The 21,776-nt window shown below is 37.4% G+C and overlaps 1 protein-coding gene across 2 annotated transcripts; it reads left to right on the top strand.

Moving 5' to 3' along the window:
* The first annotated feature begins 1,675 nt into the window (after positions 1-1,675).
* Positions 1,676-21,598, top strand: tlcd4b (TLC domain containing 4b). 2 transcript variants are annotated; one of them, XM_079855073.1, is made up of 7 exons: positions 1,676-1,995; positions 6,065-6,217; positions 10,835-10,924; positions 17,566-17,624; positions 17,752-17,846; positions 20,157-20,230; positions 20,310-21,598. In XM_079855073.1, exons 2-7 carry the CDS (start codon positions 6,072-6,074, stop codon positions 20,638-20,640), a joined length of 795 nt encoding a protein of 264 aa, XP_079711199.1. In that variant the 5' UTR covers positions 1,676-1,995; positions 6,065-6,071; the 3' UTR covers positions 20,641-21,598. The 2 variants fall into 2 exon arrangements, with proteins under 2 accessions (XP_079711199.1, XP_079711200.1); XM_079855074.1 differs by having other exon boundaries at positions 1,937-2,007.
* Positions 21,599-21,776: the final 178 nt, after the last annotated feature.

Genomic DNA, 21,776 nt, shown 5'->3' with positions numbered 1-21,776 from the left:
TCTCCTCCCCATCATGAGTAGACGCGCCCCCTGCTGCTTATTGGCCCACTCTCTCCTCCCCTATCATGTGTGGACACGCCCCCTACTGCTGATTGGCTCACTCTCCCTCCTCCCCATCATGAGTAGATGCGCCCCCCACTACTGATTGGCTCGCTCTCTCTCTCTCTCCCCCATCATGAGTGGACATGCCCCCTGCTGCTGATTGGCTCACTCTCTCCTCCTCTATCATGACTGGACACGCCCCCTACTGCTGATTGGCTCACTCGCTCTCCTCCCCCATCATGAGTGGACACGCCCCTTACTGCTGATTGGCTCAGTCTCTCCTCCCCCATCATGAGTGGCCACGCCCCCTACTGCTGATTGGTTACTAGTCTGTTGTGCTGCTCGGCCCGATCCACTTTCAACAACATTTCTCAGAAATCTCTTACTGCACCTTTAAGGTACAATATTTGATCAAAAGAGTGAATAGTGTTCAGATAAAGCAACATTGATATTGCCATTTAAAATTGACTCATAATTGTGTGCTGTTATGTAAGTCACTTGTGATTGGCTTAAAGATTACTATTACTATTACAAGACATTTACTTTTACCCAAAGTGACTTACAAAAGAGGAGCAAAAGCAATTTGTCAAAGGTATTAGTATACAATATACTAATTCCATGTTGTATTTCTGTATGCATATAACATAAGCACCATATTGACATATTGCCATATTGATAAGCACCATATTGATTCAGAAGAGTCAATATCGTCTTTTAATGGTCATTAAAATGGTCATTTTTAATGGTCATTAAAAATATATCGTTTTTTAATGACCAAATTTTGGATCCACCCAGTCTTTACTATATATTTAATTACGTCTTTGCTTTTGTCTGTATGATAAAAGCTTCCAGCTAATTATAAGTTGGTGTCACCTATAAAAGAACTGCAGGGCAACTGCAGTGGTTTTTAGTTTTAGTAATTATGATGTCCAAATACTGTAGTTAAGACTGGTTGAGTTAAATAACAAAAGCAGAACTATTCACTGCCATCTCCTGATGGTTACCATTGCCTGAATGCAATGACTAGCTAGAGGGCAAAAAAAAAGGCAGAGTGAAGAGTACTTTCCCCACCTAGTGACCCTCATGATGTGTCACAACATGGTCAATATTGCACAACACCTGAAATAGAGACTATTAGCAAACTGAATTCTGCTGCTGTCATGCATGTTGTTTAAGTTATAAATTTAAGTTCTTTTGTCATATAATATTCCAGGAATACCTAAATTAATTGTTTTCACATTTGTATTGTTTCATGTATGTATTAATGCACAGTTTTTTTTAGATAGATAGATAGACAGACAGACAGATAGATAGATAGATAGATAGACAGACAGACAGACAGACAGACAGACAGATAGATAGATAGATAGATAGATAGATAGATAGATAGATAGATAGATAGACAGACAGACAGACAGACAGACAGAGAGATAGATAGATAGATAGATAGATAGATAGATAGATAGATAGATAGATAGATAGATAGATAGATAGATAGATAGATAGATAGATAGATAGATAGATAGATAGATAGATAGATTTTCTCAGAATGAGTTTACATGTTCTGGGGGATTTCATCAGTAGTGTTTGCGCGGTGGGCGTGGCTTCATTAGGGGGGGTGTGCAGGGAGGAGGAGGAGGAGGGGCGGGGTCAATGCTGACGTCATCACGGAGTCTGTCAATAGGGTGAAGAAATGCAATGTTTGGTGCAGCAGACTCCGTGGAGGTTTACGAAATCCTTGCGTGTTTGTTAAATGTCTGAAATGGCCTCGCGCCAGAAATACAGGTTTATTCGTCCGTTCGCCCCCTGAAGACGTGCGGTTTTAAAGACAGCGTGTGGGCTAAGCGCTCGCTAGCCGTCGCCATCGAAATAAAACTGGGTTCGTGGACAGAAGAAAGAAAGAAGACGACAGGATCTGGACACGTTTACACAGACCTATGAGACTCTTATCAGGTGATGCAAACTGTAAATGTCATTCGAAAAGCTTGTGTGTATCTTACAGAAGCATCGCTCTCTGCACCTGTCACATGCATTAGCCTATTTACATGGCCATTGTGTTAGCGCGACAGATGAATAGAAAAGTTTAGCGCGCTAGAGTTGGTTTGGACACTCATTCAAGTCGCTACGTGTGCAGAATTTTCTTACGCGATGCACATGCAACGCATTTTCTGGGTAAAAGCGACTGGATTCATTCACTGCGTGTGGGCTTTGTTATTGTTCTCGAGTTTGGGAATCGGGGACGGTTAGCGTTACGCAGATGATCATTATTATGCAGCGCATTATGACGCACTGGGGTATTATGACGCAGTCGCGCTTTCTTTCATGTTTCGGAGAATGTGTGAATGTAGAATTCAAACTTAGAATTGGTAATTTTTTCATTGTTATTCTTGCGAAACTGAACCTGCTCAGCGGAACGAGCTTCCGCATAATTTCGCTTGATAGCTGGCTTTGCCTTTGTCACACGTTTCTTGTCACACAGCCTCTAATATCTTAATATGTGTGGGTGTGATAGATTTTATGATTATATATTTAGTTCATTTGCTTACACACACACACACACACACATATATAGGCCTATGAAAAAAATGGCACTTTTTCCAAAGAACTTACAAAAATATTAGTAGGCCTATGTTCTTTATAACAAAGATTGGCTGTCCTCAATATTGCTTTCACTTTTTCATATTTTTCATATATTTCTCATTTTTTTAACATTTACATTTTTAGATCATGATCTATTAGATGTCATTGCAGAACAAGCTAATTTAGAAAAGAAAATCAATTTCTTATTACATTTTTCCATTAAAAGATGACTGACTTGTCAGTGTGTCATGTATAATGACTTCCTGGCATTTAAATAGATACATACTGTAAATACCAGTCAACCACACACATGCCATAAAACACTTTTAATGAAGTCAAGCCTAAACTGATGTTCAAACTCTATTAAGACCTCATAGTGATGGGCCTATCATATCAAAGTTTAAGTGACCTTTGAGAATGACCCTCTTACGTGCACATGGTTTGTTGTTATCGAAACATCATCTAGTGTATCATGTTGTGGAATCGACATCCATTTGTGCATTATTCCTTAAAATCTATCATTCCCAGGTAGCATAAGCTCAGCAGAGTCTTTTGACCAGCCATGAAGGTCTGTGGTTATTATATGGTGGTCGATTGTTTGTTGATGAAAGGTTACCTGTGGCCCATTCCCTCTCAACAGTATGCTTCACACTAAAGTGTATGTACAGTATACGTGCTCCATACCTGCCCTAACCAGAGGGGATCACATGCTGCCAGTCACCTTTTTTTAGTCCGTAAATAGATTTACAATGGAAGTGTTAAGTTGGGGTAACAGGAGACTGGTTACTAAATTAAAGAAAGACATTGTGCTGATATCATCATCATCATGACCCAATCTGCTCCTATTGTTGCAATTTCGTCAGGACCTGGGTAAATGATTTAAACCTTCGTTAGTTTAATCTTATTAAAGTACAGCTACATGTTTACTCACATTTTTGGTGGGATTAGTGCGGTTGAGCCCATTGTTTCTGTGTTAGATGCAATCATGAGAGGTTTCACAATAGAAGTTCAAGTAATTGCGTGAGATTTAAACGAACAGCCAGACTTTTATTTAGAAGAACGTATTTGGAAACCATGCTAAAAATAATGCATGTGGCATGTGTTTTATTTTTGGTTGATTAGGTTAATATAAGTTTTTATTGCTGAAGTAGTTTGAAGAAATGCTTTATCGCAAAGACATTGATGCACAGGTTAGTATTTCTTTAGTGTGTGTGTGTGTGTGTGTGTGTGTGTGTGTGTGTGTGTTATAGCTTGATACTGAGATACAGCTTGAAAAATACCAGATGACTCAATATGACTCTTCAGCATGCTGGGGGACAGTGACCCCTCTCTATAATGAGTCTCTCTCTCTCACACACACACACACACACACACACACACACACACACACACACACACACACACACACACACACACACACACACACACACTTATTACATTCCTCTTGCCTCTGGCGCTCATTTTTCTGAAATGTCTAGACATTGACCAGAGATATACGATGTTTCCTGTGGTTGTTTTTGCTAAAATGTTCTTGAATTTTTTTCATCATTCTTTTAAAAGGTTAGTTCACCCAAAAAAGAAATTCTGTCATTAATTCCTCACCCTCATGTCGTTCCAAACCCGTAAGACATGATTCAGTCATCTTTGTTAAACAAAAGATATTTTTTGATGAAATCAGAGAGATTTCTTTCCCTCCGTTGACAGCTTACGCAACTACTACTTTCAAGCCCCAGATTGGTAGTAGACATCATTAAAATAATCCTTGTGATTCCAGTGGTTTCACCTCAGTTTAATGAAGCGACACGAGGGCTTTGTTTGCAAAATAAACATGATTTACCATTTTATTTACTAAATATTATCAGCGTCTGCACTCGCGCCAACACAAAACGCGGTGCTCTCTTTACTCTGGTAAATCTTAACAGTACCATCTTTTAACCCTTTTTATTTACAACCATTTTTTTTATGTAAAATGCATGAAATGTGTGACAGTCTTTTAATTTTTTGTCTTGTAATTTTTTTCTAGATGATAGTGTTATGTTGTAATGATTAATATTTGAAACTACTCAATAAATTAAACATCTTTCCCTTGAGACAAGTAGAATTTAAGGGATTTTAGAAAACTTGGATGTTATCCCAACTTTAATATTGTTTTTTAAGTGTTGCTTAATAAATAAAACAACATTTGTATTTTTGGGACTACAAAATGTATTCTTATTTCTTGTTATAAAATGAGAGGAAAATGGCAGTTAAATATTTTATTCTTAAGAATGTTCCATAAATCTGGATAAAGTCCTGCCAAATGCATCATACATTTATGTAGCCTAAATGTAAGTTATTTAAAGGGGTGGTATAATGCCCTTTTCACAAGATGTAAAATAAGTATTTGATGTCCACAGAGTGTGTATGTGAAGTTTTAGCTTAAAATATCCCAGAGATATTTTTATTTAGCATGTTAAAGTTGTCCCTTTTTGAGGGTGAGCAAAAACGCACCGTTTTTGTGTCTGTCTCTTTAAATGCAAATGAGCTGCTGCTCCCAGCACAGGGGGCGGAGCTTCAATAGCTTGCGCTCTCACACACATGCACTGAAAATTTCAAAAACTTTTAGCCTTTTATGTTCAAACCGAAGTCAGAAAGATGGAGAGACTCAAGAAGAAGTGACAACATGTAGACGACATTTCTGAATGGTTAGTTGATGAATTTATGTAGCTGATGTGTAGTTATCTTCTAGTCATTGATTAGCATATTCTGTCATGATAATCTATAAACCGCGTTCCCGGGGGCGGGTTTATGTCAATTTTAGAGTTTGCGATGTCACTAACCCGGGAGGAATGTCGTGTAGTCCCTACCAGCCGTTTGTTGTAGTCCATAAAAAGCAATTTCTTTAAAAGCAAATATCTCCCTTTGCTTTGACCTTTGAGCGTTGTAACTTTGCAGATGTTGTTTAAAAACAGCAACATTACACACTAACTAGAGTTAGAAAAGTGAAATCATATTCAACCACCCCTTTAATTTCATTTTACTTTTGAAAATATGACAAACAAACACTTTTGACTATTGTTGTTAGTTAGCGTAAACGGAGATGTAAAAATAAATACATTTTCACAAGATAAGTAATTTATTACCATTTTCAAAAATTTCTGTTCCTTCTCTCACATTCTCCGTCACTCTTTCCCACCGTCATAATCTTCTTTCTGGAAAACAATGAACTACTTTCACGATATTACACGTTTAATTACTTTCTTTGTCAGTCTACCTCTTTTCTCACAAACAGATTAATTCTTAACACATAGGCTTTGTGAAATGAATGAGCAGTCGATCAGATGCACTGTTGTTGTGCTCTTGTCTGGTGAGAGATTGCACACAAACGCTGTCAACATTGTGAGTGATCACTGGCTGAGCGAGCACAAGTGTGACGGACGGTGTGTGTTTGTCTCTTGTGCAGGTGAGCGATGGATATGAGAGAGGTGTATGTGGTGGCTGGCAGCTTCGTGGGGTTCCAGCTGTTCTTCTCTTGCGTCAGTCCGGTTCTGTCTTCCAACTTCACGCAGGGTTATGGGAAACTTCCACCACACAAACTCAACGACTGGAACTCCAGGTATGAGCTCAAAATAAATCACAGCCGCCCCAACAGAAATGTGGGTAGAAATGCATGGTTGGGTATACACAGTATAAATAGAAATGGATGGGTAGTTCTATAGGCTATGTATGGATGGATGGATAAATAACGGTCACACTTGCAAACAAATATAGACCTATACATAGACACAAAGCAGTTCTAACGGAAGTCACATATTGTGAAATATAGCATGAATGTATTGATGTGTTGATAATGCTACTGGGTTCATGAGTGCAGCTGGGTTCATGGAAATCATAAGATTAACGTTATTTTAGGATTAAACTCTGAGAACTTGTAAACAGTTTTCTAAGGGCTTGAGAAATTCTTAATTTCTCCAATATTCTCAAAGAACATTACTTTTTTCTTAATATAATAGTATAATAAAATGTATGTTTGTATACTATCCAGCACATGAGGCTGCCTTGTCTAATATAACACATTTAAATCAAATCTTAAAACTATATTTGACATGCTATTAACCTTTTTTTAAGTAGCAAGCTTCTCCAGATCATTTTTTTTTAATGTAAAATGCATGAAATGTATTAATTTAATGACATTAACCGGAAAACAGGAGCATTTTCTAGATGATCGCAATAAAATCTTGCTGTAGCGATATGTATTATATCTTGCAATTCTTAATTCTAAACTGAATAATGACACCATTGTCTTCTGTTGAGCTGCTTTACAACAGAATTTTAATTGGTGAATCATTGATCATTATTTTTCTGTTTATTACTGTGAAGCTGCATTAAAACAATCTGTATTTTACATAGCGTTAAATAAATAAAGGTGACTTGACTTGATTAAATATATAAAACGACCCAATAAATCACTTTAAAGACAAGTTGTGTTTAAGGGATTTTAGATAAATCCCTTAAATATCCAGAATTAAGAGCTGATGTAACCATTCAGATGCTGCAGTCAGTTATGAATATTTCAATGTTTTTGAAGAAAATAATATTGCCAACTTTTTTACTTAGAACCATTAGAACTTAGAGGTAATCTTAGGCCCTGTTTCCACCTGGTATTAAGATGCGTTTTGGTCGATCGGATCACAAGTAGACGACACTAAATACAGGTGTAAATGGGGTCTAAAACGTTTTGAATTTGTCCACTTTCGAAGTTGAAAACGCATTTGACCGGATTGCTTTCGTATTGTAGATGCTCATGAGGTCGAATGTGTTCAAACAGCCACAAATCTCCGCCTACTGACCGAATGAGTAAACATTATGGAAAGCGCGCTTGCCAGACGGGATTTAAACTTTGTCGGCTAAAGACGCAAGTTTGGTTTGAAGATGAAAAACATACCAAGCACAATGTTCTCTCACCATTCCTGATTTCTAACACACACTCACAGCGTTCGGCTGGTCTTGCAGAGTAGAGACAAAAAACGAAAGTTTCTCGCGTTCATATGTAAATTGCGTGAGCTTATTTTGTCCATTGGATTAAAGGATGTAAAAAAAAAAAACATTCATTTACCCGCCCATAGACTCTCCCCTCAAAGAAAATAGGACAGAAGTGGTTGAAAGTGGACAAAAGAGATGGATTAAAACACCAGGTGTAAACAGGAATGTGTCTCCCTCATCTACAGTACTTGTGATCCGATCCACCAAAACGCATCTTAATACCAGGTGTAACACAGGGCCTTAGAATTACTGTATACAGTCATATGATAGAATTCTCTTTTTTGGTGAACATCTTCAAAAGTACAAACACACCTTCAAATATCTTTCGTAATGTTGTAGTACGTGAGTGTAGGCCGACACAAGCAAGGTCGAGTGATCTCTGTACTGAATTGTGAAATGTAGGATTTCTCTAATCACCTTTCCTCTTTATCTTATGAATCTGGTTAACTTTGACCTTACACCACTTAGTCAGGAAGAGATCTCTGTACAGCACTTTAAATGGTTATAAAAAATGGTTAGAGGTCAAACACACAAGATGATTGAATTGGTTTTGGAAGATACTAAATACCTCCCGTTCTGGTTTTGACATCCTCCATTGGTTTAAAAGTCATGGCGTGTTTAGAGAATGAAACTGAGATGATATTCTGTCAGCAAATCGAAATGCTTTGATGCGGTAATGAAAGCACACAACCAACTGCGTTGACTGCAGCTTTTCTTTCTTTCCTTATAAAGACTGCATTTCATTTTTGAAAGTTTGTTTAGCATCCACTACATTTTAACAATGGTACAATAATATATTTATAATTATAGTGTTTTGTGAACACACAAATATGCTAACACTTTAGTTTAGGGTCCAATTCTCACTATTAACTAGTTGCTTATTAGCATGCATATTACTAGAACATTGGCTGTTTATTAGTACTTATAAAGCACATATTAATGCCTTATTTTGCATGACCATATCCTACATCCCTTAATCCACCCAATACCTAAACTTAACAACTACCTTACTAACTATTAATAAGTAGTAAGTAGGAGTTTGTTGAGGCAAAAGCCAGTGAGAATTGGACCCAAAACTAAAGTGTTACCCAAAATATTTTGCACAATAGTTTGTTTATCTGTTGTAAATTAGCTTACATATACCTAAAAAAATAGTTTGGGTCAAATTTGGACGAACCCAACTGTTGGGTTTTTAAAATTTATTTAAAAAATACTGGACCAAAAATGTGTTGAAACAACCCAGAATCAACCCTTCCACCTCAAAATGAAACCTTATTCATAATATCATGGGATGAAAATAAGAATGTAATTTGATAGCAAAGTATTTACCGTCAAACTTGTCAACCTTGATTACTTTTTGTTTACAAGACATAGTAGAACAGATAATTTTTTTTTTTCCTGTTAAATGGTGAAAAGATTCCTAGAGGGTTTCTCAACACTCAGATAACAGATTCAAAGGTCTACAGTCCACAGACAATGTTCATGCTTAAACAAACTAATGGATCAGATCAAAACATAGTTCATTCACTGTCTGTTATCTACCATAGATACTATTTCCTTCTGTGTCAGCACCATGTTATCTATGTGAGATTCCTAATGTTGATTTCTTTCTACCCAGCCTGCAAATTATACAATGACTCACTTTTTAAAAGAAAATTCTAGGTCTCAATCTCGTCTTGCCAACTCAAATCAAGAAGCTTGCAATGGGATATGCATATCTATAATTAAATGATTGATCGTGTACTTATGTTCATAGGTGTCTATATGTGGTGCCAGCATGGTTGTGCAAAATTCTGAATTTAAGAATTGTCTCACTTTCGATTTATGCTATGGAATTGGATTTAATCACTGAACTAAATTGGCAATCCCACAGGAAGTTGAAATTTAAAATGACAGGAAGAGGAATTTATTACATGAGTTCTGTCAATAAATCAACAGAATGAACTTCTTTAAGACCTATAAAACCAACAAATGTCAAGATTACTCTCAAACAAGACTGGTCATCATTTAAAGTTTGTTTTGACAATGTTTATGTAGTTCCTTTTCTGTTTAAAAATTACACTACTAATTTTAATTTTTCACAAAACTCTTTCACCACCAGCGTTTTTAAAAAACAATTTGCTTTTAACACAAAAGTTTTATGGCCCCCCAAATATTTTGTTGTATGAATATCTGAACATACAATATATCAAAAGTAAGAACAGAGCCTCTGCTTTAAAAACATACTGTAACTTCACGCATTCCTTTTTTATCAACACTTAAAAGCAACAAAAAAGCGAGAGAGAGAATTTTTGAGACTACATCCAAATTAGATTCTAAACGATAATCACAACATAGACGGAGTAGATCGTGTCCATCAACAGTCCTAAACCTCTTCATGGGTTCAGCATTTCTTTAGGTATAGTTTGGCAGTTTTGATTAAAGGGGAATATGGCAACTCTAGCCATTTCTTCGCTGACTTTCACTTTTGTTGTCACGTGTTTTCTCAACGAGCTCCCCCTACAGCTGTGGGCCGTATATTTCACAACACTGTAGTAAAAAAAATCTCACTTGCAACCCCATGTTGCAAGGTTGGTTTTCCGCCGGGGAATGCTGGGGGGTGCGGGGAAAGTCACCATTCTCACCAGATAAGGTTATTTAACCATCCAAATGATTTCTAAACAGATTTATTAAGTTGAAATAGTTGCCAAGTTCCCCTTTTAATATGCAGTCTAATGTTTGATGATTGTATTAGTTTGTGTGTGTAAGCAGTGCTTCTATCGATTGCTTCTGCTTCTTCTTCACTTGTTTTTGGATCCAGAGATTCTGTACTCTTTCAGAAGATGTTTAATAGCGTATACCCTACCGTATATAGTGCAATAAAACATGGATTGGCTGAAAATTACTTCAATGGTGGGGAAAGAGTTCAGTTCTGTGAATTTAAATCTTTAAATCCAGCTACCTTAAGTCAAGTGCAATTCAAATCCAGGAATTTATTTAAATTCAATTCTGATTTATGCACAATCCTGAGTGCCAAACTGCTTAAGTTTGTGATTTACTGAAATGTTGCTTGAAAACTCAGTGGAAAGTTCCTGAAGTAAAATGTTGAGTTAAAATAGTTTCCCAAGCTTTTGTTTTGACTTTTTTTTTCAGGTTCAAGATCCAAATGATTCTCTGTCTGGGAATAACGGAGTTGTTTTTATGTCCTCAGGCTGGTGTCCACTGTCCATGCATTAATTGTGGGGCTGTTCTGTCTCTATATCCTCTGGTACGATGATGCCGTCAATGAAGACCCTGTCTGGTAAGAGGCCAGTAGTTCAAAAACAGTGCAGGTTTATTTTCACCTTTATTGTACTTTTTGGATCTCATTGTGAGAATTTTTTTTTTGACTGCTTTAAACCAAACTACTAAAAAGCTATGAATCCATAAACACCCCCAAAAAGCAAGAATCAAACAATTAGTACCAATCAATATAAAAGTGCCAATATTTGATGATATAATGGATTATACGACAAATTTCCCTTTATCCTGAAGTTGTAATTGAAACTTTTGCTCTGTCATCAGAAATGTTGTGTCCACTGTAGTCGCCAGTGCAGAGAACAGCCGTCTCATTTGTCTTCTTGTCTTTATTTTTCTTTTCTTCTTTCCTTTTCTGCCTGCTGCCTGTTTGGTCTGCATCTTTGCATCCTGAAGGGGAAGAATGGTAATTTGTCTTTAGTTGTTGTCCTCTGTAGCTCTGCTCCAAAACCTACTGAGCTGCCTACCGAGACAGCTTTTTGAGGCCTCATAAGCACGCGGATGATGCCTGTTCCAAAAGGTAGACAGCAACTTAGGGGTTATTCACACTTGGCAGGTTTAGTTCAATTGTTCAATTAAGTGTGAACGCTGCCATCCAAACCCTAGTGCGCACCAAACAAGCGGACAGAGATCGCTGATAAGATGGAAGACATCTAAATGAACCAAAAACAGGACGTGATGTCACCAGATGTGACCCTATAAAGGACAGAATGCTCAAGCATACCTGTTTGTACTCGTTATAGTCGCGATGTTGCCCATCACAGTTCGGACAGGCGTCAGAACCGCGTCTCCTCGCAGAAGATCTTCGATTGTGTGTGTGACAGGGATTCCTGCTGCTGTTTTGACTCCTTTACACATTTTATAAGCTCTTCACAAGTTCTCAGCTGGTCAAAATACCATCGTACTACGCACCCACAACGAGCGCATTTAGCCCAGCACACAGCATTGTTTTGGATGTTTGGTCTCAAAATACTTGTATCAGTAGTTTTGCCTTAATGGCATTGGGAATGCAAAGTGAACCAGGACTAAATGTATTATTTTCTTTTTTGGTCCGGACCAAAAGAACCAAGAGAATTGAACTGCAAGTGTGAACACACCCTTAATGTTTCCTTCTAAGTTGCCTCGTTTTTAGCAGCATTGCATGAAGGCTTCGTGGATAAAGCAAACCCAGAATGCATTGCAGCACACAAATACTCTGAGCATAAAGCATAAGCTGCATCCCGATTCGGAGGCTCAATCCTTCAAAGGCTGCATTCGAAGGCCGAATGCATCACAGCGGCGCAATTCGAAAAGCTCTATCAATGCGACTTACAAATGCGTCCTTTTTTGGGCCACGAAGGATAGAACGAGTGGATCCTTCGAAGCCTAGCCAAGTTTCATTGTGCGGTGATGAGGATTGGATATTTTTTTAAGAGAAAATGTAAGTATTGTTAGGTTTCAACTTACTTGAATATCTAACCATACAAATGTTTTTTTTTAAATGTTGATATATCTTACCAAAATGTGGTTTTATTGATAGTTTATACTTTTTATCAGGTACATGAATGGACCAAGGTGAACGTGGTGTTTAGTTTTCAGACAGTTGAATATAACTTTCAAAAAAGTCCAGTTCAAACGTTACTGCCACTCGTCAACAGAAGCTGTCACAGGACAAGCCTCTGTACGACTGTAGGCTAGACTGTCCCGTTTAACAACACTTGGTATGACCTTTGTGGCTTTTGAAGTCCGCGTCCTTTGAAGGATGCAGCCTCTGAATTAGCGCACATCTTTTGCATGCTAATGCCAGACGCTATTGGAATCAGATGTGAGCCTAGTCTCCCGTCTAATTCATATTTATGGTGCTTGTGAATTTGTTACTTTTGTCAAATAAACAGCAAGGCAGCTCACTAGGTTTGGGAACAGAGCACTTGTCTTTGCATTTCACTTCTATATTCATTTCTTCTTTCGCCATTTGCTTTCTATAACCGTGACTAGACGCTTTTTCTGCTATTTTGGTTCTAGAGGTCTTTTTTTTCCTTTCATTTTCTCCATAGTGAATTCATGAAATTCTATAATAAAGAGCCTTGAATCATACCAAACATCTCTGAGATGAACCACAACATTACATACTTTGATTTGAAGTAAATCGAGAAAAAAGTCTCTTAAATTCTTTTATGAGGGAATGAACTATTCATCCCATAAAACATTGCAAATTATGGAGTTTAGTCAAAAATGAGGGTACAACATAAAACTTGATTTATAATGATTAATTATAAGTATAAACAAAGTATACTTCAAGTGTATTGCAAAATATCAAATCTATAAATAGTTAAGAGAATATAGAAACCAACTCAAGTCTCAGAGTTCAGGGTGGCATTGTTTTGAAAGCTGTACATTATCGTTAAAACGGTTTCTCTATGGAACAAGTGAATATTTCTTGAAGGAATTTTTTGAATATTAATATTTACTTCATGAATAACTTTTCCCGCAGTTCCTTGATTTGTCACCTGTCCTCTCGCTTTATTTCTTTCTCATCACCTCTGCTCCTTTTTTCCCTGTTTTCTTTGGTTACCTGTTGACTCGTTCAGAGAGGGAAACGTATTTCTGTCTGTCTGTTGTCAGTGTGTCTCTTCCTCTCTCCCTTCTCGCTTTCTGAGATCAGAGAGTTTTTAATCTTGTCAACAAGGCCCCTTTTCAGCTGGAAACATCAGATTCCCAGTCCCCCTCCTCTCTCGTATCATGTGACGGTCCTCCAGGCCTCCTCTCTCCTCTGTCCCATAGGCCGTCTCAGGCCAGAAATCCTGACCACAAACACGCTGCTGAGAATTCATTCCCATCCACCCCTCACTTCATCCTCACCCCAATAAACCCTTTTCACATTTCCGGTGTTTTAGAAGCTAAAGTCTTCATAGTTGGGTAAAGTGGTGGTGAGCGGAAACTACAGCAAATATAGTTTTAGCATTCCCATTTGCTCGAATAGCAACAAAATCCACAATACATTTCTATGACTTTCCAAAAGAGGAAAAAATATAGAGAGATTGATTACGGTAGTAAAAAAACAGAAAGATTTCAAATTTGGCATCACTCCCTCAGCTGTTGTAACAGAAACACTTACGCAGTGAAATTAATATAACACAAAATATAGTTACAATGTTAATAACTGTGGAAATGGATCATCATATGCCATGTTTCCATCCAAAATTGTGAATTTAATTTTAGCGCAAACTTGGAATATCGCATAAACGTTTGCGAATAAAGCAGCGTTTCCGTCCCTTGTGTTCAAGAGAACAAATTTAGAACTTCCTGGGAAATTGGTGCAAATTTTCTGTAATATAAATGGAAGTTGCTGCAATCGTGGAAGCCACTGTGGTTCAAAGCGTTTTTATTTATTTATTATTTGATAACCCAAAATTTGCATAAAAATGGGTGGATGTAAGCATAGCTACAGTATGTCAAGTACATATGCCTTTTCGATTTATCTTTTTTTTTTTTTTACTTTTTTTTTTTGTAAAATTCTTTTTAACATTTTTTTTTAAGTGCTCATGTGATTTTATTCTAGATGATGTCACCTCTTTTGTCTGCTTTGCTTCACTTGTTGTTGTGGGATCATGAACGAAAGGTTTCTGTCCTTGTTTTTCTGTTGTTTTTTTGTGACCTGTCTGAGCAGCCACCACTTGGCTTGATAATATCCAGTTTCAAGTGTAGATAAATTGCATTGTGCATCTCAAGCTACATGATCAATATTAATATGTCGGCTACTGTATAACTAATACAGTTTAGAGCTGATGGTAACAGGGTTGGAAGCTTTACAGTTTTACTTGTCTTGTGCTCATCATTGTGTCATTCAAGAATTGAATTTAAGAAGCTACATTTAATGCTAATATTGCAAGCACAACAACATTCCTTTTATATCGTGTCAAATATGCGATTTGTCTTTTCATTTGAAGTTTTAGAGGATTTTGAAAAATTCAAAACAAATAAAATGTATGTAGCATGAAGAAATATTATTCTGCACTATCTTTACATTTTTTTTTTGCCGTCCTCTGTTTTCAACTATATTAGCAATAATGCACATTTTGAATCTACACGCGTGATAATGAAAGGCACTTGTTTTGTCGAATGACCCAACAGAAAGTCATTTGTTTCAGTGTCTGGGCTTTTGTTTGCTAAATTAACAAAACAATTATGCCTGTTTACTCACCGTCTTGCCTGAAGAGTTAAGCTCCACAGAACCCTTTCAACCGCTCAAGCTGATCTCTTTGTGTTTTATGCTAAGGGCTACGTACATTGCCATCCAGCTTGACTCAAGCCTTACACTAAAATGTCTTTCATTAGATTCGTCTATACTGTAAGTCTGCTGGGTCAGTTGATTCAGCAGATTCTGTTCCCCAAAGCTGAGTGAATTAGATCAAAGTTGAAGAAACTTGCTTAGGTATGTGTATCTGAAAGCAAATTCTACATCTTTCTATATAAATGAACTTTTGCCTTTTTTTTTTTTTTTCCCTAAACCAACCAGTTATCTGTACTCGGGTAAGAAAAAAATCACCTGATTATCAAGTAGGTTTTAGGTCAATGTCAGAATGACATGTACCACGTTCAAACCATAAATGTACAAAAAGAAGTAGATTAGATTAGATTAGATATGAGGACACATTTAATATAATTTTCGTTATCATTTATAAAGTAGTAGTTGAAAGAAATTAATTCTGGGTTCTTTTTATTTTTTCCCGCCAAACTATCATTCAAAGTTATGTACTTAAATGTGCAGTGTGTAATATTGACAATTAGTGGTTGAAATGGGTACTATAGTCCAAATTCAAAATATTGGAGAGTTGTTTCCCCCACTCCACGAACACACGGGTTGCCAGATTGAGGACGCGCAACAGGAACGAGCGCAATTGAAAATGGAAGGCGACGAGCCTTAACCTGTAAGTTGATGAGTTGATTTATCCGCGTTTTAAAATGCCTCTGATCATAGCGCTTTTTTAAATGGATGCCGAGGCTTTTTTGGTAAAATCTGCGATCTCTGTCCCAGTTTGTTCGCTGGCTTCTATGTCTGAAATTCGCTGTGTCTTCCGCAAACTGGCAACCCGGGGTGTTGAAATACTATTGGGTAAATTGGCAGTGGGCGGATACTCAAAAACCAAAACAAAAACAGACATTCCAACGCACATTTCAAAATAGAATAACAGGCTGTATCATTGTTTTTCAGAGAAACAAATATATGAACTTAGCATGTTTCTTAAATCTCTGCAAATGCTTTAGTACAGTCAAAAAACTTACTTACAGCACCTTTAAGGCTACAGTAGGCCTTCCACAGTACTTCAGAACCACTTGCTCACGTAAGATTAAGTGTGAAATCCTGCATGGAGGCGTCAGCTGTGCAGGTGTTAGACAGAGGGGTCAGAGGTCAGCGGAGTCACGCAGAGGGTATACCGAGGTTCCTGTGCATGAGAGTCTGCTAGCGCTCGTATTGAGATCGTGTTTCACACACACATGTCCTCTGCTACTGGACACCTGCGATCGCTGTGTATCGCTTCCCTGATCGCTTTACAGACTCAGAAAGAGAGACACTCAGATCTCAGGGACGCATGTACTGTAACGCTGGCTTGTTATTCATTCATTCATATTATGCCATGTGGCATGCGCATAGGTTTGTTTAGTTCTTTTTCTCTCCCTTGTAACTCTCAGATGACCCCATCGACCTCACTCGAATGAATTTTCATGAAAATAAACTAACCTAAGCTGCGATGCTTGATGGCATTCTCTGCAGTTTGAGCTACTGGAATGATTGTGTATGTAAGTTTGTGTGTAATTTCTCTGAACAAAGCGTCTTTATTAGTTATGCTCTTGGTTCAAAAGAACCTACTCAGATCATCTGTTGATCTGTTAGGGCCGTATGATTTCTACGATGCTGAAAATATGGACATAATCATGGAATTCAGTCATAAAAATGGAATTTACTGTTTAATTTACTGGAATTTGGAGGAATAAAATAAAAGTAGGGCTGTACACTTAATAGCAATCTAGACTATTAGTGTCTTTGAATATTAATATAATTAAATTAAAATATTACACATGATTTAATGAGAGAGAGAGAGAGAGAGAGAGAGAGAGAGAGACTAAAAAAAGGGGGCCCTAGTCTATTTCTTGATTCAGACAGTTCAAAAAGTCACAGCACACATTTTTCACATATTAAACATTTCATTTTTATAGTATATTTGCACCAATGTAGATATGAATTTGCTTACAAGATATTATTACCAGATATCTGTGACGGTGAAAAAAAGCATGCTTGAATGATGTTTTTCATGCAAACGTTGTAGATCACTACCATCTCAGATGTTCACCCAGGTGAATTCCATTAAGCATTGTTTCATTAGAATGTAATTTTACAGAGGAACGTCACTTGTACAGTTGGCAGTGTTGACAGTGGCATGTTGCCAGTGATAGTACAGTAATAAATGGCTTCAGTCAAAAACGGCACCACTCCCTCATGCTTTGTTGTTGGCTAAGGTTTCCATCTGCAGGTTTACTGGCTGGTGACGCTTTTAGGGATTACACCTTTCAGAAATAAGCAGTTCATGCTGATCTTTTTAATCTTTTTGCTGAGTGACTGCATTTCATATTGTTTTGTTTGAGCTTTATCTTTTTCTGCTTCTTCAGGGGTGATCCTAACCTGGTTAAGCTCAATGTGGCCATCACCTGTGGATACCTGTTCTATGGTATGAATCGTTGATTTATTATGGAAGTTCACGCACAGATGACACATTTCAGATCTTTTCAGGTTTGTCTAAATTTTTTTTTTTACTCTTGTTTCCTCTTCCGTCTTCTACTCTTCTCTTCTCTCAGACCTGGTGCTTCTAGCTTGTAACTGGAGTACCATGGGTGACTCGTTTTTTGTCTGTCACCACTTGGCGGCGCTGTATGCTTATGGATATGTACTGGTAAGTACCTGGTAATACAGAGCACAACATGAAAGGCCCTTGAAATTGAGGACATTTACTGTAAAAAAAAAAAAAAAAAAAAGTCTGATAAAAAATGAAAAATCTTTAATGATAAGAGTCAAATAAAAGTTTAAATCTTTAAAACACAGTTCTTAGGCGTCATATATATTCAAAAAGTGACTTATTTTCACTGTTATTTATATTATTTAAAGATTTAAATAATTTATATACTTTTTTTTTTTATTAGCTTGTGTCATTTGACAGCCCAAAATAGCCTTTCAGTTTTAAAGAGACTTACTTGGCACACATGCAGTCTAGTTAGTTAGTTAGTTAGTTAGTTAGTTATTGCATTTTGGGTATATCACCCTGTCTTTGATTTGACTGTATATATTTATGCATGTGTGTATATATATATATATATATATATATATATGTATATGTAAGTTACTAGCCACTCAGCATTTTCACTGCCCACAATTTTAACATTAAAGGGTAACTCTCGCCAAAATGCAACCTAGGGTCTTTTTGTTAATCTACCCGAGGCAAACTTTCGTTTAAAAGCATAATTAGAATGGAAACGCCACTTTTAAGTTTGACCATATTTTCGTTTTTGGAACTGTAGCTGTGTCCGCCGGCATTTTGTCAGTCAAAAATAGTCGATCTCCGAATGTGAATGAACTGACTCTGAATTTTAGTACTGTTTCTTATATGAGGATCCTTTTTCAAATATAAGGTCAACATTGATTTTCACTAACGACAAAACAACAAATTACCTGTGAATTTATATGGAACTAAGCTTTAGGAGCTTTCATCTTTACAGTCCTCCCTGTTACGTTGCATTTGGAGATCGACTATTTTTGTCTGTCAAAATGGCGGCGGACACAGCTACACTGAGTTGTTCAAAATATTTCTCTTTAGTAATCTCTGTGTACACAAACAATGTTCTCAATGCTTGAGTTCATGTGTAGAGCCCCTGGTGATACTTCAATGATACCCCTGGTGAAGTTTCATGTTGTGTCGAGCCTTCTTAGTGTTTTAAAAATAGCGATTTTTGATGCTATCATAGAAGTGCCCCAAGCACTCCCATTCAAAAGGCAATTTGACCGAAAACGAAAACACGGTCAAACTTAAAGTGGCGTTTCCATTCTAATTATGCTTTTAAACGAAAGTTTGCCTCGGGTAGATTAACAAAAAGACCCTAGACTGCATTTTGGCGAGAGTTACCCTTTAATGCCATAGGGAAAAACTGCCATTTAGATACTTGTAATATTATCTCATAATTTGGTAGCAGGTTTATTAGGCTGCTGTCACTTTAAGAACTGCCGCACAGATCCATTATACTGATACACATGCTTTTTTTTTTTTCTCAACCGTTTACGTTCACTTAAAATAAAACTGACTGTGTTTACATGAATACTTGCCAAGGCTGACATTTTGACATTATTTTGTGTGTATTTGACTGTTTAAATGCAATAAGCAGGGAAAAATAGCTCAATTTAGTACTGAGAGGAGTCTTTATGTGCTGCACTATGGGTGTGAGCACAAAATCTGTGAGTGAGTAAATTATGCTCAATACGTACAATCCCATTTCCCAATTCAAGCCCTTTAACAGCAACAATATTCATCCAGAGCAAATGAAACGATATCGATATGTATAGAAAAAAAACAATATTTCTAACAACACTACATTGTACTTAGTTTAGTATTTAAGATGTATTTTTAAAAGACTACAATTGTACAGTTGTGTGTATATATATATGAAGAGTTCAGATGCAAAAGCCTCTAAGTGTCATCAAGCTCGTATATTTAAGTTAAGTAAATTTGTTTTCAAAGTTTTGCTGTATTTTTTGTTGAAAAGGCACTTGGTCGACTTGCTCCAACCAAAGTGATTTGAATGCTGATATTGTAATGATGCTTAAATTTCTTTATTTAAATGGCATTGAAAATTACCTAATAATTGTCATTTAAGTGAAATTACTGAACTTAAATATACGAGCTTGATAAAAATGATCATTCTAGAAGAAAATTTCAGATGGCACTTAGAGGCTTTTGCATCTGAACTCTTCATATATATCTATCTGTATATATATACACACACACACTATATATTTACAATTTATTAAATTTAATTCGCGATTAATCGATTTGACAGCACTAATAATATAATTGTAATACTACTACTACTAATAATAATAATAAATGTTTGATCCCAAAAATAGCTTTAAAAAAATTAAATACATTTAAATTCTGAAAATGAAAACTTGTTACTCATTGGAGAGGTATTTAAATAATTGTCTGTTTGATTTGCAGTCGCGTGGAGTGCTTCCTTATTTTGCAAACTTCCGACTGATTTCAGAATTGTCAACGCCGTTTGTGAATCAAAGGTGAGATTTGTTTACTCAATGGGAGAGATTTATTCAGAACCATAAACTTTTCAGTTGACCTCTGTTTCTCTCTCCACAGGTGGTTTTTCGAAGCGTTAGCCTACCCCCGTACAGACCAGCTGGTTGTCATCAACGGCATCGCCATGGCGGTCGTGTTCTTCCTGGTGCGGATTGCCGTGATGCCGCCCTACTGGGCGAAGGTGTTTGGCACGTTCGGTACGCCAGCGTTTGAAAGGCTTGGTCTTAGTGCTCAGGTGGCTTGGATCGTATCCTGCATTTGTTTGGATATCCTGAACACAATATGGATGTACAAAATCGCCCGCGGCTGCTACAAGGTCATTACCGGCAAGCTAAGAGGGGGCAAAGTGGACGCCAAAAAGACCAATTTCGTGAACAACCACACAGACTGAGAATCATCCGCAATAAAGACATATAGATTAGACCTAGTCTCTTCCCAGAATATAGCGACTTCCGAGTCGTTTCCATTGTGCTCTGGATGGACGTGCTCTCAAAAAGCGGTTGAGAGGATCCATCCCAGTGTGGTTTTAACCTCTGTGTCATTTACAAACAATCTGAATTCACCTACACCGGTGAACATCAAGCAGATAAATGCCTCAAACACAACCAAAGTGCCTCAAAGCACAAAGAGAAGCAATAGAACATGAACATATGAGCTCGTGACCACGGAAAGTCCATCGCATCTCCCTCGCAACGCCTTATCCAGTCAGTACCCATCCGTGTTTTTTCTCTAAACCAATCGTGGTTGGCTTAAGAGCCATATTTCCTGTGATATTTACACTGATGTGCCTCAGTGGTCTCCAGGCTTGAAGTTGCTCCACAATTGCTCATTTGTTGGCGGATCGCAAACGCTCATCGAATTCATTCAGTCTTACGTCAACACTACATTGCCAGTCTGACTTGTCGCAAGGCTTCCGTGAAACCACAGATCTACCTCTCTCACCGTGTCAAGCACAAGTGCGGCACCTGCCCGTCCCAGAACCAACACCGTATGGACTTGCTACGAAAAAAGAATCAAGCGCTCACGGCCTTCACTGTTATAGCCCATACCTGCAGAACTCCACTTATGTTGCACCTCAGTCGCTCTTTTGCATTTATAGAAGTTGTCTTCCAGGTGGAAACGGAGTGAAAAGGTGGTTTGTAAAGCCTTTGAGAGTTTCGTTAGTTTGTGTGCATGCTTTGTTTCTGACCGTGTCGGTCAGCTTTGACGTCATGTTTGCATTCGATTCAAGGAGGCTGTGGCGGTTTATTCATTTCTCAGGTTGTTGACTTTTCTAAAACCCTTCATTTTCTGTATTTGCATGTGTTTCTCCAACATGCTGAAGTTGCATTACAGTCTCTCTAAACTATACGTGCACAGGTTTTAGATTGTTTCTGTTCTCGCCAAATAGATCACTTAAACGACTTGAGGGGAACAGGTGCAAATTTTCATCTTAGTCCTGTTTCTGCCAAATGCAAAGGTTTTTTTCAGCTTGTTGGTCACTAGAACCTTTGATTATTTGTCATGATGCATGAACGATGATTCTCT

This window comes from Squalius cephalus (assembly GCF_949319135.1).
Source record: "Squalius cephalus genome assembly, chromosome: 1".
Taxonomy (NCBI): Eukaryota; Metazoa; Chordata; class Actinopteri; order Cypriniformes; family Leuciscidae; genus Squalius; species Squalius cephalus.
The sequence above is the reverse complement of the archived record's forward strand: the minus strand, read 5'-3'. Positions and strand labels throughout refer to the sequence as shown.